General features: G+C 39.5%; 1 protein-coding gene across 3 annotated transcripts in view; it reads right to left on the bottom strand.

The window, feature by feature from the left end:
• Nucleotides 1–16,826, bottom strand: part of LOC111575749 (bromodomain adjacent to zinc finger domain protein 2B) — a 50,426-nt gene that overhangs the window by 6,721 nt on the left and 26,879 nt on the right. For 2 of the 3 annotated variants that reach the window (XM_023281062.3, XM_023281061.3), the window contains exons 3-25: nucleotides 16,514–16,675; nucleotides 14,517–14,702; nucleotides 13,572–13,703; nucleotides 13,078–13,271; nucleotides 12,757–12,954; nucleotides 11,776–12,444; nucleotides 10,987–11,048; nucleotides 10,436–10,884; nucleotides 9,956–10,240; nucleotides 9,029–9,089; nucleotides 7,946–8,054; nucleotides 7,695–7,796; nucleotides 7,208–7,418; nucleotides 6,216–6,308; nucleotides 6,072–6,133; nucleotides 5,711–5,776; nucleotides 4,878–4,943; nucleotides 4,457–4,501; nucleotides 4,246–4,272; nucleotides 3,474–3,539; nucleotides 2,655–2,795; nucleotides 1,836–2,102; nucleotides 166–389 (exon numbers count right to left, since the gene is read on the bottom strand). In XM_023281062.3, the coding sequence (XP_023136830.2) occupies nucleotides 166–389; nucleotides 1,836–2,102; nucleotides 2,655–2,795; nucleotides 3,474–3,539; nucleotides 4,246–4,272; nucleotides 4,457–4,501; nucleotides 4,878–4,943; nucleotides 5,711–5,776; nucleotides 6,072–6,133; nucleotides 6,216–6,308; nucleotides 7,208–7,418; nucleotides 7,695–7,796; nucleotides 7,946–8,054; nucleotides 9,029–9,089; nucleotides 9,956–10,240; nucleotides 10,436–10,884; nucleotides 10,987–11,048; nucleotides 11,776–12,444; nucleotides 12,757–12,954; nucleotides 13,078–13,271; nucleotides 13,572–13,703; nucleotides 14,517–14,702; nucleotides 16,514–16,673 (3,875 nt within the window). In that variant the 5' untranslated portion in view covers nucleotides 16,674–16,675. The remainder of the gene's footprint in view (nucleotides 1–165; nucleotides 390–1,835; nucleotides 2,103–2,654; nucleotides 2,796–3,473; nucleotides 3,540–4,245; nucleotides 4,273–4,456; nucleotides 4,502–4,877; nucleotides 4,944–5,710; nucleotides 5,777–6,071; nucleotides 6,134–6,215; nucleotides 6,309–7,207; nucleotides 7,419–7,694; nucleotides 7,797–7,945; nucleotides 8,055–9,028; nucleotides 9,090–9,955; nucleotides 10,241–10,435; nucleotides 10,885–10,986; nucleotides 11,049–11,775; nucleotides 12,445–12,756; nucleotides 12,955–13,077; nucleotides 13,272–13,571; nucleotides 13,704–14,516; nucleotides 14,703–16,513; nucleotides 16,676–16,826) is intronic. The other variant, XM_023281063.3, reaches the window with a different exon arrangement.

The raw sequence follows: 16,826 nt of genomic DNA, 5'->3' as shown, positions 1-16,826 counted from the left end.
AGCCAAAGACATGTCATATAATTTGATAAAAATGTTTGAGTAGTAGGATATTTACTATCAAAAGCCAATTACCATGACTATTTTTAAAAAACTGAATTGACTTTGACTGTCACATGCAGGAAAAAAACAGACGATATGAGTGTCAGAAGGAGTCAGTGTTCTCACCTGATCACAGCCTTACTGCAGCAGAGCTCATTAACCAGGAATGCTAGCATAGAGGCCTTCTGTGCTGGAGTGTGGGCTTGGAAAGCTTTAGTCCTGAGGCTGACGGCCAGAGCAGCCACCTCTGTCTTTTCAGAGTGACCCTCCATGTAGATCTGCAGGATCTCAGACACATTGTCTCGGTTGATCTCCACATTAGTCAAGTGGTCCCCCAAAATGGTTTTGCTCTGAATAAAATTCAAAACATGGGTTTCAAAAGTGTAGTTTAGTTGCAGTGTTAACAAACCGCTAAGCTTAAACAAGAATTCATATTTATGTACTGTAGCGATAAGCAATTAGTCACAACTGATGGCCGGCAGAGATCTGTCCTTCCGAGCAATTATCTGTTCATGATGCTAGGTGCTTGAATGTCCCCCAGGATGTGTCACGTCCAGAATGTGCGGATAATGGAAGATGCTCGATGCTTAGCTGGGCTATTGCATGTATATATCTCTCTTGCTGTGCACACAACAGTCTGATACAACCTCTAACAAGGAAAATTATTTAAAATCACATAAAGGCATGATTACACCTTGCAGCACACCAGTGAGGTATGACCTCGAAGGATGAATTAAAAATATGGTTTAAAACGTCCAAGAGCTCTAAACAAGGATATCCTTGTAAACAGAGTCTTCATTTAGATCCCCAGAGCTGCAGTACAGTAAACTATCTTTTGTGTTTTGCAAGCTGGGAACAAACAGGTGGGATCATATAAAGGAGGACAATACCTTAAATTTCCTTATACACTCACACAGTACTACCCTATACCTCTGCTTTCAGTTTCATCTAAAAAAAACAAAAACAAATTAAGTAACACTATTTTTTTGTTGCAAAAAAGTGATGCAGTAACTAAAGCAATGAAAACTAATCAACACATTTTGTGGGCACAGAGGCATTTGCGTGCTTGTGTTAGTGCATTTGTTCCATCTCAAAGCATCGGGGAGCCTTCTGCCTGACCCTCTCTGATTTGCTTTGAACTGTTTTATCATAAACTATAAATACTTAAAAATGATATTTGTGAATTTTTTTGATTGATATACCAGGATATATATTTTTTAAAAGACAGGTGGCCCACTTTCATTACATCTCAGGAACGTTTGAAGAAGAAAGCCTGACATTTTCATTGTTATTTCCCATCATGCTGTTGATTCAGAATCTGCAATATTGAACAAGTAGATCAAATAATTTCTGATTATGAGCGAGCTTAAGTACAAAAAAAATGGAATCATGAGAAGTCCTATCTTTCAGCACACTTTACCAAAAGAACTGATAATGCAGAGGTCAACTACAACTATCAGTCAAGTGGTATTTTCCTCTTTTCCTCGCTGCATGTCACAATAAGACAAAACAAAATGTATGGAATGCTTATTAATATGAATATTATTTTATGGGCATATTTTTCATTTTCAGACCCCATTTTGCATGAATAAATCTTGGATTGGAGTACACTTGACATGTCGTTTTGTAAAATTAGCAAAGTACTAGGCTTTTAGGATGACATTAGCAACATATAACCATAACCAAATACATAATCCAGGTGGGATAGTGGGGTTTTTGTGTGTAATTTACAGTACAGAGAGCATTTACAATCCAACAACTGTACAAATGCAACAGATACAATGGCAGACTCTCACCTTGTGACCTGCAGGTATACCAGGATCACACACAGTTGCAGCTAGCAGGCTCACCAGCAGGTCCTGCACCTTTTCCATACTGTTCCCAGTGTTGAGCAGCCCCTCCTGAAGGTCACCTATAGTGAGGATGCTTTTACATTGATTTGAATTTACATCCAATCCCAGGACCTTTCCAAAACTACGCAGAAACTGCAGCACCATCAGGCAGTCAGAGAAGGTGTTTCCTGATAAGACCAGACCAGGGATACGAGACAACTCTGGAAGTGGCTGGAGAAAAATACAAATAAAATCATTAAACTGAAAATACGGTTATATTTTGCTTTTTTAAACATTTGCAACTAGTGCTCACTAAATCCCAAAGAAAAAGATGTTATATTGATCAAATTATCCTCTTTCACAATATTACAACAATTAATTGTAGCTTTAAAAAACATATAACATACGCATATAACCCTAACATCTTCACAAGAATCTGGCCAGTGATTTCTGGTTGGTGTTATGACATTACTATCCACTTGGTGGCAGTGTTTTGACCTACACCTGAATCCTTTTTAATCAATTCCAGATGCTTTCAGTGATATTAAGTATCTATTTTGGTATTGATAGCGAAACAATGAAACCATGAATTTACCAAAAGCCATTCTAATAATCATGTATGCAGCTTTTACAGTGATTATGTCGGTTGATTTCTGTTTTTTAAAAAAACTACCTGGACTGGTGGAAAATCTAATCGTTACACACACAATTATGCCACCAATGGACTCTTTTCATGGTGACAGACATGAACTCTCATTTCCAGCAGCTAGAGGGTGTGAATACCTTATGATCTGCTAAACACATGTCTTCATTTGGCTTCTTCAGCTCCTTTGCTTTTTCCAGCTCCAGTCTTCTGAGCTCCAGTTTCCTCTCCCTATTTAAACGTTTCTCGTCTTTCTTTTCTTTCTTCAGGCGCTCTTTCTCCTACAGCAAAGTTAAAACATTACAAACAGCATACATTAATGATACTGCTGCAGACAGTAATCAGAATTGTCTTGGTCAGGTGTAACACATTTTCTTTAAAAGACTCTACACAAAACAAAACTGCAAACTATGAGCTCAATTACGCTGCATGATCAACAGTTACATTAAGAAACTATTTCAGACATTTTACAAAGGTTGCTGTTACTGTTCTTTTAAACAATACTTAGAAACTGCATCAAAAAAGTACTAAATTAATGCTTGATTCTCAAGATAACTTCAACCTGAACTTTTTAAAATGCAAATTAGTCAATAAGTGATGTAGAAAATGAAACGAATTTCAATCTCCACTTCATTTGGCTCACAATATTCACAGATTGTCCCATCTTAAGTCACACCACTTTCCAGCTTCTATATTTAGTGGTAATAAACCACAGCTCATCTGTGCACAGATGGATCTTTTACTTTCAGGAAAAATATATAATTTTTTTCACATGTGGAATCATTATAAACAAAACAGGAACTCACACTCTTCTAATTAAACAAATTAAATGTCATATATTGTACACAGTGTTATGCCTTTTCACTGTTGCACTTTTACATGATTTTGCTGCAGACAGAAATAGTAAAACAGGGTAAGAGAGCACAGGATGGGATGAGCTTTAGTCCTCAGTTACCCACCTCTGCCTTCTTACGGGCCTCCACAGCCTTCATGAGTATCATGTGCTGCCTGCGTCTCTCCCTCTCCTGGCAGAGACACAAAGTTCATTTTACTTACACTTTCTATTTTTTTTTTTTTTTTTTTTTTAAAGAAAAAAAATGCAACTTACAGTATGAACCACATGACATGCACAGTGCAAGATTTAGTGGAAGTCATTGTTCAGCACAGCCCATATGTTGACAATGACATATGAAATATTTCAACAACAAAAAAAAAAGCACAATGATGAACAAAAAGCAAATGAGGGTAGTGGCGCAAACACAAAGCATAAGCTCAAAGTCAGAAACAGCCATTACAGTATTAATCTGAACGTGCTGGCAAGAGGCAGACTGAAAGCTAGTACGGGCTGAGAGGTTTGCAACTATAGGCAGCAGATATTTTGTTACAGCAACAAGCAGAATACTGAATGCAACATCAGAGGACACATTATTATAACATATATTAATATAAAATACTGTATATATTTACACGCGTATTTACACGCACACGCAAGGATTTTGAGAATGTCTGTGGAATCCAGGCATTTTTGATCATATTGAGCAGATACAAAATGCGTTTTCTCTGAGCGACCAATAGTGCAGACATATGCAGTGCACGGTTCTGACAGACATGCAGAGGGACATTTTATGACTGCAGCCGATGCTACACTTTACTCACGGCTATGATGGCAACCATTTAGCACAACACATTCACAATATGTTGTTAAATGTACAGAAACAAACATACTCATACCATATCTAGTCTATGCCTCTCCAACTCCTGGTAAAAAGAGTTGGCAAGGTATTAAGGAACAGAAAAATACATAAAATTCAATGCAAAAAAACATTCAAACGCATAACTTCAAAGGATAAAATGTACAAAATGACGATTAGTTAGAGTTCATCTCAAATTCAACACATTAAGAATGATTTTACTGTAATGTTGTTGTGGACAAAATACCAACCTGGTGCTTCAGTATTACAGCTTGTAGTCGTCGCATCTCCTTCTCCTATTCAGAGAAAAACATTATTTCAGTTACAATAGTTGTTGTTCATATAGACATGGTATGCTCAGTCATGTTTAATTTCAAGCCCTCATTAGTTGATCTGATGTGAAAATGTAAACGTCCTTTACAGATACATATATAATTCAAAGAGTGATCCAACATCTTTTTAATTACAGTGATTAAGGAAAAAAACAAAAACTCTTTTTCATTGACAGGCACTACAATAGAGCAAAATCATTGCTCTACAAGGAGGGGCAAAGAATAAGGTTCAGGGGCAAGTTGGATATCCTGAACAAGAGAACGGACTAATAGAGACTGAGACTGGAAGCAACAGTTACGAAAACAATCAAAATTTGCACATAAATCTCATGTCACTCACTTTGTTTCGTTTCTCAGCCTCCAGTATTTTGGCATTGGCTGCTGCTTCTTTTTTCTTTCTTTTCGCCTGTGCGTGCAAAACAGGTCTTGAGGTCATGCAACAGTCAGGCTCTCAGAGAATTAGCATTTAATTGGTTCAGCAATCTTTTAGTAATACAACAGTTTTTTTTTTAACTATAGCATTGACAGATATATTTTTTGTACCTAAAAAAGCAGTAAGCGAAACTGATACAGGAATTGAAAAATGATCTCAAAAGTGTACAATACATGTACGTTTGAATAGTTTAAAAAAAAGTACTTAATAAGTGTCTCACTCATTATTTCAAATCTAACATGCTGAAATCTTGAGCAATGATACAATTATTTCCCTCTATTAACACCCAAAGACAAAATGGCTGCAGTTATTATGAAACACCAGCAGGCAGTGAGAATAAATTAAGCAAAATTTCTATCAGTAATTATAGCCCCAACGAAATCCTGTTAAGAGGCACTTGCCAAGCGTGTCAACTGAAATTTGATTTACAAAGGCTAAAATACTTCACAGCTTATATTAGTAAGGGAATGCAAAATAGGTATTTCACCTAGCCACGGTAAACTCTGGGCCACCTCTTACATAATGAAATACTGTATTCTGTATTAAGCTGCAGCACGGTCTGAGGAGATTTTCATATTCAATGGCACTTTTGCAAAAAACCAATTAGGCATTAGTCACATGTACTGACTAAAAGTGGGGCCACATAATTTAGGAATAGCCTTTGGTTGTTTTTTTTAAATCCTATCAACAGCAGAAATGAAGTGTTTTAAAATGTTTCTGCAATAACTTTCAGGACGAACCTCGAGAATTTGCTGTGCACGGAGTTCTTTCTCCATACGAATTTGCTGAATGCGCTTGATCTTCTCCTGGTAAAAGGATGAGGGCAAGATCAAATGAATTAACTGTTAAGTCATGCATGTTATAGACTGGTGGAGGGGGGCAGGATGTGGGGTGAAGAAGTAAAGCGAGTCTATGCAGATGAGGAAGGTGCAGCATTTCGAGGAACAGCAACTTTCTTGTAAAGTTTTCAAAGCAATTTCACTGTGCTTAAACCCTTTTCACCTTGGAGTGCACAAACTCTCAATAAGAACAGAGCAGCTGCAGACAGTCATAAAGCCCTGCATGGAAAACTAAACAATGCCTGGAATGGAAAATCCGTACTTGCTGTTTAAGAAACTTCATCTGCTCCCTCTTTTTCCGCCTCTCCTCAGCAGCCATTATTGCTGGAAACACAAACAAATTAGCCTTGCACACAACATAGCATGTAGTGTGAGAGAAGAGTAAATCTAGACAGCGGCTGTTTACCTTGTTGCTTCCTTGCCTCCTTGGCTGCTTGTGCCATGGCCTGTTTCTCCAGTTTTCTCATCATTTTGATCTGAGCTGCCTGTCGGGCTATTTCTGCAACATGAGATATAAAATATAAAATCACAGACCCTACTGAGTTAGAAACTTTAATGAAAAACTGACCAACTGATACTCCCCAAATCCCTCTGAATGATCTCCAGAGAGGCTGCCTGGATATGTTGTGACAAGTTAATGTTTTAATATCTATGTGAAAAGTGCAAAATGGTATTGCAGCCCTAAGAGCAAAAAAGCAAGTTCAGAAAAGTGCCTCAAGGGCCACAGCATGTCTAATGGTTGCATTATGCAATGAAAATGGTCATTTACCACGAGAAATCAGCACTGCTGCTTTATCTAAGATGATTGTTTTTTTACTAGGTATGATTCTAGATAGGTTGATTTGAAAGTGCTGACACCAACATATTCACCAGTGCTATTTTAGACTGGTCAAATAAAGTTATCTTATTGAACAATATCATGCTAGAGCTCCAGACTTCTAGATGTCGCTGGTTAAACTAATGTGAAAACAAAAACATCTTCATTTTATACAAACATAGAACACAAGGAGGTAATCTGGCCCTTTTTAACAAAAATGATCAACCAAGGTAAGGAAAATCTATCTCAAAGTGACCAGAAGTACAGCTGAGAAAAGAAATGACACTGCAGACAAGCAGGAGTACAGACTGAACATCAGAGGTATCTGGGACATTTGACAGTTGAACAATACAGCTGGTCTGATTTGAAAGATAGCTGAACATGTATTTACAATTAAACTCCATTGTAGCTGAGCTGGAAATACTTCCATGAGACCAATTACCCTTATTTAAAAAAAAATAAAATAAATGCAACAAACCACAAAGTGCAAATGACAGGTACAATATGACGCCAAAAGCTGCTGGTGTTTTAAGTTGGATTTTAACAGGTGTAGCTAATACATTTCTAAGACGTAAACTGACCTTGAGCCTCCAGTTTACGCTGCAACTTGGCATCGCTGATGTCCTGGAAGTTATTTTCACCAACATTTAGAGGGTGACACTTCCACTGTCTGGCCCCAGTGCCATCACCTGGCGGCTGGTGCTCGGACTTTGTGCGACGGCTGCGCCTCCCATCCATCGCTATGATACTGGGGGCAATCTCATCCTCAGCCAGCGAGAACCACTGTAAACCCTTGGCAATTTGAAGTAGACAGAGGAAGGATTAACATACACAAATGAATAAAAATTACTAGTATAGCTTTGGGCGCTATTACAGCGTAGGTTTCATTTCTCTGGGTAAACAGTGTTTTGAAAACAAGCATATATGTAGGCACTGCAATTTCTGTCCGTACAATTTCACTTTATTTGTACAATTTTATATCAAGGTCTACATGACAACAGCTGCATTTTGGATTTAGTGGGAGATCCTGCCTCTTAAAAACACACACAAAAATGTAGTAACATTTACCTTTGGTCCTTCCCGGGCTTCATAGAAGTCACCAACTTTAATTTTTGTACTAAAGCTGAAGTTGTCACGTGTGATTTCAGTTATCCCATTCCTGACTAGGTACTGCAGATGAAAGAATAATTAAATCAGAGTTGGGAACCTTAAATCATATAAAATAATCAACCATCAAAGAGCAATTACAGAATACTTTAATTGTGCCAAAGGTATGTAAAAATCATTTAAGGCCTTAAATCTACACATTGCTGATTTACCTTCATTACATCGGGATACTGTCGCAGCTTCTTCCCACACGGGGCAAAGTAAGCCACCTCCCCTTGTAGACGACCTGCCACTGTCCTGATACGGGTCTCTCTCTGCCATCTGAACAAGGAAATTGAAAACAAAGTACAACATGAAACCATCGTTCACTGTAATCACACTCCTAAATGGTCACAAGTCAAGTGGGGCAACTCCACAGTTCCCATGAGCTCCTCTGGAGAGCAGTTATGTCGTACAGAAAAAACATGCCGGTTGTTCCAGACAGAACAGGGTCTGAAATATGGTCTTGTGACCTCTGCTTCCTAGTGAACCTGGTGATGAATAACATCCCTAAAAGATGAAAGGCTGTCCTCATTCAAGGCAGCAGAATTTGTGGGCAGAGAGTTGCTAATGTTGCATGTCTGTGTTGAGACTGGATGCAATTAACCCCTTGTGTCGAACTGCTGGGCCTCATTTAATTTCCTGCCCACGATGACATACTACTCAAGAAGTCCCAAGTCCCAAGAAAGCAAAGACGTTTTTGTGGTCTACTTGTAATCAGTCAGTGGCAGAGATGTCACTGTGCTCAAATCAGGAGCTCTAAATTGTCAAGGCATGATTGCGGATTTCATGTCAAGTTTCATATTCAAACAGAAGTAACTAACAATTTCACTGGACAATTGACCAAGACCACGCTGCAAAGAACTATGATTTGTTGAGAGAATAATGAGATAAGAGATGCTGAGAATGTTTCTTATTCATTTTTTTGACTGGGATAAATGTGTCAACAACACTCTGAGGTACTTGATAGAAACTGAACTCTAAGCAAACTAAATTGTCTGTTATATTTGGCAAACTCGCGGATGTGATCATTTTTATTTTGACTCTCAGATTGCTTGACAAAGAAAAGTTAGCTGCAGGTGACGTTTTAGGAAAGGTCACTTTTCAGCCATCAGTGAGCTGACATTTTACTTCAGCACCAACTGCATAAACACCAACAACAGAGCAAATACGGCAGTGAGAACAAATGGGACATGGTCAGACTATCAAACCTTTATCTGCTTCTTTTATCATAAAGTACAGACACAATATCTTACCCAAACTCAAGAGGCAATCGCAGAACTCTCTCATCCGTGACCCTCCTCCTCTTCCCTGATCCTAGAAAACAAGAAAAATGACTCAGCGCTTTTCTCTTCTCTAGTGGGACCTGAGCAAATCCACAAAGCTGCCATGTTTACTGAAGTATCCAGTAGACAAAATAAGGGAAGCATCCATTTTCTCCTCCTGCAAAAGGAGACATGTTTGGTACTTGCTGTGTAAAATTGTTTTCTATATGCAACTGTAACGTATATGAGCATCCATATAAAATCTTAGACAAACAATATTCACGTTTTGCAGAAATGTACAAAATATATCAAAAAAACAGAAACTGAGCTTGTCCAGTGACAGGTCTGTAGCTACTGCAAGAGTGGTTGTAAATTTTTGTAGTATAAAACACACAATATATTTTCTTATTGTAAAAAAAAATTAAGAGTTTTTAAAGTGTTTCTTCAAGTTCAGTAATTCATGATATACAGCCAAGGCATGATTCTTTTATTATTCCATAGGATGACTAAAGGGAACATCACATGAATATTTTCTCATTATGGCAAGTTGGAATCCATCCCTATTAGTAATATAATACACTATGAGTCATCCAGTATCAGATATATAAAGCATCCGCCTGGGCTATTAAAGGGAAAGCTGCTGGGTGTCATCAAAACAATGATGCAACCATTTTCCTGCAGAGATCTTGTTTTAACTGAGAACTATTGAGAAGTGAACTATAAGTCAATGTTTCCATGCTGGAAAAACAAACATCCTCTTCTAAAGAGAAGAGTCAGGGACAAAGAAATACTATTCTGACTCTTGGAATGATCCTGCATTATTAACACTTTCCTAAAGCCTAAATCATAGATTCAAGTACTGTTATTGCAGCTGGGTTATGGATGTATTTTGTCTCTCCGAAAACACAGATTCCCTACCTGGCATTGTTGCAAATGTGAAGCATGGGGTCGGGGTGCTGTGTTTACTCGGTGCCACAGTGGTGGGGGTGAGTAAATTACTGGGTCGACTTGGAGGCTTGGTAATCTGCAGGTTAAGCAGGGAGCAGTTGGCCGAGAGGTTCGAAGAGGACTTGTGAGATGACAATGATGCTTCAGGTCGTTTCAGAGGACTCCTTTCTGCATCGCTATCTGCTTCTGTCTCAACACACTCCTTGATATCATCCTCCGAGCCATCAGAGTCGCTCTCCAGATTGCTCTCCGACTCTGCAGGGGATTCCAGTGTACCACAGAGAGACAGAGACAACTGAATTATATCCTAATTAATATTCCTCACACATCCAAACCACACAGAGCACTGCTAATTTCCAGAAGAAACCTCATCTTTCACACCTTCTGTCAGCAATAACTTGTTATCAGCTGCATCTTTATTAAATTAAAGAAAGGTCTAGTTAAGCTAACCTGAAAGGCTACTGCCAGAATCTTCATCCTCAATATCATCTTCATAGTCGTCATCATCATCGTAATCATCTCCTAAAGAGTCGTCTGAGTCTTTGCTGCTGTGGATATCAGACTCGCTGCCTCTGGCCAAGTCCACAGGTGGACAGGATGAGCTGGTTTTAGTAGAATTCTTTCCTGCATGCAGGATCTTGGTAGTCTTGTTTGATTTGGGAGGAAGTCCTGATGAGGCAGATGGTTTAAGTGGGGAAGCAGAGCTGCCCAACTTCTCCTTTGTGCCAGTGCTTAAGTTGATGGGCATGGGGTAGGGAGGGCTGGTAGCTGCCAAGAGAGGTTTGCTGTTAGGGGTGCTGCTCTGGCTGCGGGGCTTAGTGATGAGGGCCAAAGGAGCATCCTGAACTGCACTGTGGATCGCTCCGTTAGGGTGGAGATTCAGGAACAGGTTAGAGTCACTGCGGATTGGGAGAGACAACAAATGACTGCTGAGTGCATCTGACAAATATTTAGTTGGTGTCAGCAGCAATGAAGAGGAAGCTTAATAGTGACTTTTATACCAGCTTTGGCTCGTAGGTCGTAAAGAGAAAGCCTGCTTCATAGAATCCTTGGAATGGAGGGCCTTCATAGGTAAAAATGAAAAAGAAAGGGAAACAAAGACAAAAAGGAAGTAATTACACAAACTGTCAGTCACATAACATTACTGTGGGCTGTAAATGAAGGAATTTAAGGTGTAATAAATGACAGAGACAATGAAGAGCAGGCTCAAGCCTGTCAACAACAATGAAGAAAAACAGGCAGCTATGGAAAAATATTTTAGTGCCATTATAAGACGTTAGCTGTCATCTTGTATTTGTTGCTATTGTCATACTCTGGCAATCAAAAGCCTGCATTTAAGGTACAACCATCATACGAATTAAAACCCTCTTGTTACAGATTGCTACATTTTCCCTCCTTCTCAGAATAGTGACAATAACTGAGTCCTGCTAAAGAGGCCAGTTTCTCTCTCTTGATAACAAACATCCCAAAGCATAACAGAGCTAATTGCTTGTCAGTTTTGTGAAGTATTCCCATTAGAGCTAAACACACTGTCACTTCACACATCATGTACTGGTCAGACGCTCAAGAAGCATAATAAAAGCTGTGATAATAGCGTATACGCATTAATTTTCTATTGTGAAGGAACACAATGATTTGTATTTATTTCATGACAGAAACAATGATGGAGATTAAACAAAACAGGCCTGCTCCTATTTAAGAACATAAAACATACTTTTAAGCTTCATTGCAGTCATTTATTTTTTCAAAATCCACTACAGTACAGTGGAGTTAATAAGACTATAACTCACCTGTTTCAATTTAAAAGTGCTCAAGTGTAATGAGCTTTCATCTGGGAGGTGTCCACTGCTTTCCTTCACACCATCTACAAGCTGAGAATGCTTGCTTGGGGGCATCAGAAATTTGGGTTTATGTGAAGGCTTTTTCGAGGCTAATAGTGTTGGTGGTTTGGGTTGAGAAGAGAGGGAAAGAGGTTTGAGTGAACCAAGAGGTGAGGGTTTAAGAGAGGAACACAGAGAGAGAGGTTTCTTAGAGGAACAGAGAGCAAGAGGTTTAGGAGAGGAGCAGACAGAGCTATGCTTTGGTGAGGACAAAGGACTGAAGTGCTTTGGTGAAGTTACAGTGGGCAAGTGTTTGGATGAGTTGGAGAAGGAGATAGAGATGGGTGAGGACCTGGACGGCAGAGAACAAGCTTCCCTATGGGACTTTGCTAAGATATTGTTGCTGACCGTCAGTCCCGTGGCCTGGATGACACTAATGTGCTGCTGGCGTTCCTCCTCCAAAGTCCGGGGGCTCTGGAGGAACAGTGCAGTGGACTGAGGCAAACCAGCAGGATGAGAATACTGGAGCTGATAAGAGGAAGTCAAAGGAACGCTGCCACAATGACTGTCTCGAGTTGTACTTCCATCATCAGTGCAAGGTCTCTTCTTTTTACTCTCAGAAGTGTTCTGTGTCAGCCGCTGAGTAGGAGGATGAGGAGAACAGGGAGAAGACAGAATGTCATGTCAGCTCCTACTGAGAGAACCGCACAGTGGCAGCTCTGTCAGTAGCACATACATCCAGTTTGCCACCCACCACTGAGCTTTTGACAAACCAACTAACATTTACTTAACAGAGCAGTGTTGAACTCGTCACATACAAAGCAACTATTTTCACCAGAAGTTTTCGTCCTGAACCCAGCAATATGCCTAAAAATTTAAATCTTTGTCAAGCTTTAGAACATATCTAAACATTTTAACATAAACATCAGTAATTCAAGATTGAACGCTTACTTTGGCTTTCTTTTTAACTGGACTCTCTTTCTCTGAATCCTCACTATCACTGCTCTGATCATCCTCATCTTCATCTTCTTCTTCCTCCATGTCATCAGGATCACTGCTGCTCTCTTCACCATCAGTGGAAGTTTCTGACAAGGACCCTGATTGGCTGCCACTCAAGCTGGATGTTTCTGGTGGTCTTTTGTTAGGTTTCTTAACAAAGACATAATTCAACATTTCTTAGTTAGGTAAAACAGTAGAGAGATGCAGAACAGAATTAAGAATGGTGAAGTGAGTTTCCATGATTGTTAAACAAGTGTTTAACTATATATTAACCTTTTCCTTTGTTTTCTGGATGGTCTTCTGATGCAGCTGGCCCGGCTCAAGGCTGCGTTTTTGACTTCGACTACTGTTGGCTTGAGCTTTCTCTTTATTTCCCTTTGCTGGAAATGAAGTGGTGGTCACAGCAGAGTTCCCAGTAGGGGAGGAAGCACTCGTACCATTCGCTGCTCCATTCACACCTACAGGAACTGACATTGTACATTTCTTTAGATGGATACTCATGAGAACAAGCAATGAGTCAAATGCGTTAGGAGGACTATAAAAAGATAACAAGCTAAAACAATAACCAGATAACAACTGCACTTAACAAGATGAGTTTCAACATATGAACAGCAGTAATTCAAAGGTAAAATAGTGTGCATATACTGTAAGGACTAAAATGCTGTTTATTAGTATATTCTTCATTTACATGTCTCTTATAGGGCACAAAAATATGGTTATGGAATCATTGTTCATAGAAATGAACATGCAGGCTGGTTCTCTTTTACCTGAGGAACGTGACTGTAAATCAAAGGGATCATGGCTTTTGAAGTTTGGTACAAATACAGGATGCAGACCTAGAAGAGGGGGAAAGAAGGTTGTCGCCCCTCTGGTATGTGCCTCAGATGGTCGCCACCAGTCTGAAAAGAGGGGAGGGGGTAAACGACACTGTACAATTAGGTATAAATAGCCCCACTAACCGTAGGTAGGTTTTGAGCTACATAATGTGCTGCTTCTACTTTGTTGACAGATTAGATTGTCAGAAACGTAAAAGCACTTATCACTTAATGAAAAATATACCTTTGCAACTGAACTAAAACTCTACAGTTTCTGTAAACATCCTGCATAAGAGAAGCAGCACTCTTCTTAAACTGTGCTTAAGTCATTGTGTTATTCAAAATGCAAACAGTGATCCATTAGTATAAATTTAGGACATAAACAGTCGTGAGAGAAAATTGGAAAGAGGGCCACAGTCTGTGCCCATTTCCATCCATCCATCCATTATCTATACGCCGCTTAATCCTCACTAGGGTCGCGGGGGGGGCTGGAGTCTATCCCAGCTGACTCGGGCGAAGGCAGGGGACACCCTAGACAGGTCGCCAGTCTGTCGCAGGGCTACATACAGAGACAAACAAGCACTCTCACATTCACACCTACGGGCAATTTAGAGTAATCAATTAACCTCAGCATATTTTTGGACTGTGGGAGGAAGCCGGAGTACCCGGAGAAAACCCACGCATGCACAGGGAGAACATGCAAACTCCATGCAGAAAGATCCCAGGAAAGCCGGGACGCGAACCAGGGATCTTCTAGCTGCAAGGCGAAAGTGCTAACCACTATGCCACTGTGCAGCCCTGTGCCCATTTCATTTCACATTTTATCTATCCATGAAAATAAAGGAATCACCTCCATTATCAAAATAATTCAAAGAAAGACAATTCAAGCTTCTTTACCTGGGAAGGTACCAAGCTGTGAGTGAGCAGCCAAGGCAGACAAACCCAGACTTCCAAGGCCTCCAAACTCAGAGCGGCCTGATTGTGATGTGTAGAGGCCAAAAGCAGGACGGCTGACTAAGTTAAGACCATTGGAGCTGCCTGACATATTTGAACGTTCATCTCCAGCCATCTGCAGTGACTGACCTGGAGAACAAAGCATACGGTGTTAAGAATGCTGTAATCAATAAATCATCACTGTTTGATCTTGATATCTAGGCAGGTTCTTTGTCTACCTGTTTGTATACAAGGACAGCAGAAGAGCAACAATTTATTTAACATTTCAGTGATTAATAATTGATGCTAACTCATTTACACATATAGCCCCTTTCTAGATGAGACATCACAAAGTGCCTTACAAGAAGAGATAAATGTGCATTGCATAAAGGCAATGCACACAGACAGACAGTATAAAAATACCAAATAAAATAGACATAAAAAGGAAATTCCACACAAAGCAAGACTAAAAGGATGTTTTTTATAAAGGTGTCCACAGATCAAACCCCTTCAAAGGCATGTACTTCCTTTAGTGTTTGTGTTTGACTTGAGAAACCCTGGTTTAAAGACCTAAAAGACTACTGGTGACATAAGGTTGTAATGCATCTCTAATGCTGACACCATGCAGTGCTCTTAAAGTGATGACAAGAATCTTCAACAGAATTCTGAATTTGACAGGAAACCAGTGTAAAGAATTCATAAGTGGATTTATATAAGACCTGGTTAACAGATGAGCAGCCACATTTGTAAACAAATCTGCCATACCTCATTTAGAGACAACTATGAAATTAAAAACATTTACTTTTTTAAAATAGTCATGTCTTTTCTTAGACACAAATATGGAATCAGACATTTGTTCTTTTTTTGTAAATACAGTCGAGAGGTGCTACATAAAAATGTTTCAAAATAAGCTCACACAGTGAGAGCCGTTAGAAGACTTCTAAAAGTATGAAAACTTGAGTGGAATTCTGTTCAAAGAAGTGTTGTCTTCAATAGGCATGTGATGTCTTTTTTCTGATTCCCACAGGCGATAAGAAATCTTTGAAAAAACTCAATTTACTTGATACTCATAAAAGCGATGTGACTACAGAGGTGCCAATGTGCTTTCAGCATTTAGTGTTCAGCCCAAAATAAATTATCTGGGAAATTTCTGTGCACGTTTAGCATGGGGATGTGAAAAATGAATAATTTATGAGAATGTCTCTCTGCTCTCCATTGTGATAGCATGAAAAAAAACTACTTTTTGGTGCATCTTATCATGAAGGAAAAGAAAATAATTACAAACCATGGTATGTAAATTTGCACATTATTTTGTGGTCAGGGGTAATCTGACAGCTTATGCATCACCTCTGCTCAGTGGATAATGGCTTTGGCCACAATTGGTATTCAGAGAAAACAAGAGATGTTGGTGGCTGCATGCTCAGTGTGAGGCTGACAGACATGTCAAATCACAGAAGATAAAGTGGAGCAAAAGGCTGTCAAAAGAAATCCACAAGGGCATACACAGATTCTTAATTGTTGGCACTCATTAATTCAACAGCCTTTTCATTCCTATCAAAATTGTCTGCAACATATTAAGACCGAAAAGAGGTGCCTTATTGTACTGTAAAATGTTAAATCAGTGTCTCCACAGAATTTAGGTGGATGGCTTCTCTAAATAGATTTGCCTCTTCAAAGGTTTGTGTGGAAGTGTAGCTATAAAGTGCAGACCAATCTTAAAAGTCAGTCAGAATTATGGATATATTTACATTTATTAGTAGCTACTGAATTTAAGGCTACTTTGTGGATGAATGTTTGAAATATGAGCTTTAACCTGCCTAAAATACAGTTTGTACTTGGTCTAAAATGTGAACAGAAAATTAAAACATACTAACATGGCTTCTAGTCACATTTGCTCTTGTGCCCCGACTCTGTGCACATCTAAGTAAATCTGATGAGAAGTTTTCTGTGTGCCTACATACCACAGGTGGTGAGAGGGGAGCTGCCCTCAGGACTAGGGGCTGGACTGTACTTGGTGGGGAGCGTCTGGAGAGGAGCAGGGGAGGAGCTGGTAGAAGACGAGGCCATGTGAAGAGAGGACGGTGCTGGTGATGGCGGGGCAAGCCGCTCTGCAGACTCCATGTCTGTCAAACACAAATCAGTAAACACTTAGAGACGCAAGCAAAGAAAAACAACCAAATTACATGAAATAAATCACAACAACACTGAGCATCCACGTCTGACTCAGAGTGTCTGAGATGCATTTGTTAAGGCAACATAGTGTCCACTATTAAT

Source organism: Amphiprion ocellaris, chromosome 11, assembly GCF_022539595.1.
Source record: "Amphiprion ocellaris isolate individual 3 ecotype Okinawa chromosome 11, ASM2253959v1, whole genome shotgun sequence".
In the NCBI taxonomy this organism is placed as follows: Eukaryota; Metazoa; Chordata; class Actinopteri; family Pomacentridae; genus Amphiprion; species Amphiprion ocellaris.
The sequence above is the reverse complement of the archived record's forward strand: the minus strand, read 5'-3'. Positions and strand labels throughout refer to the sequence as shown.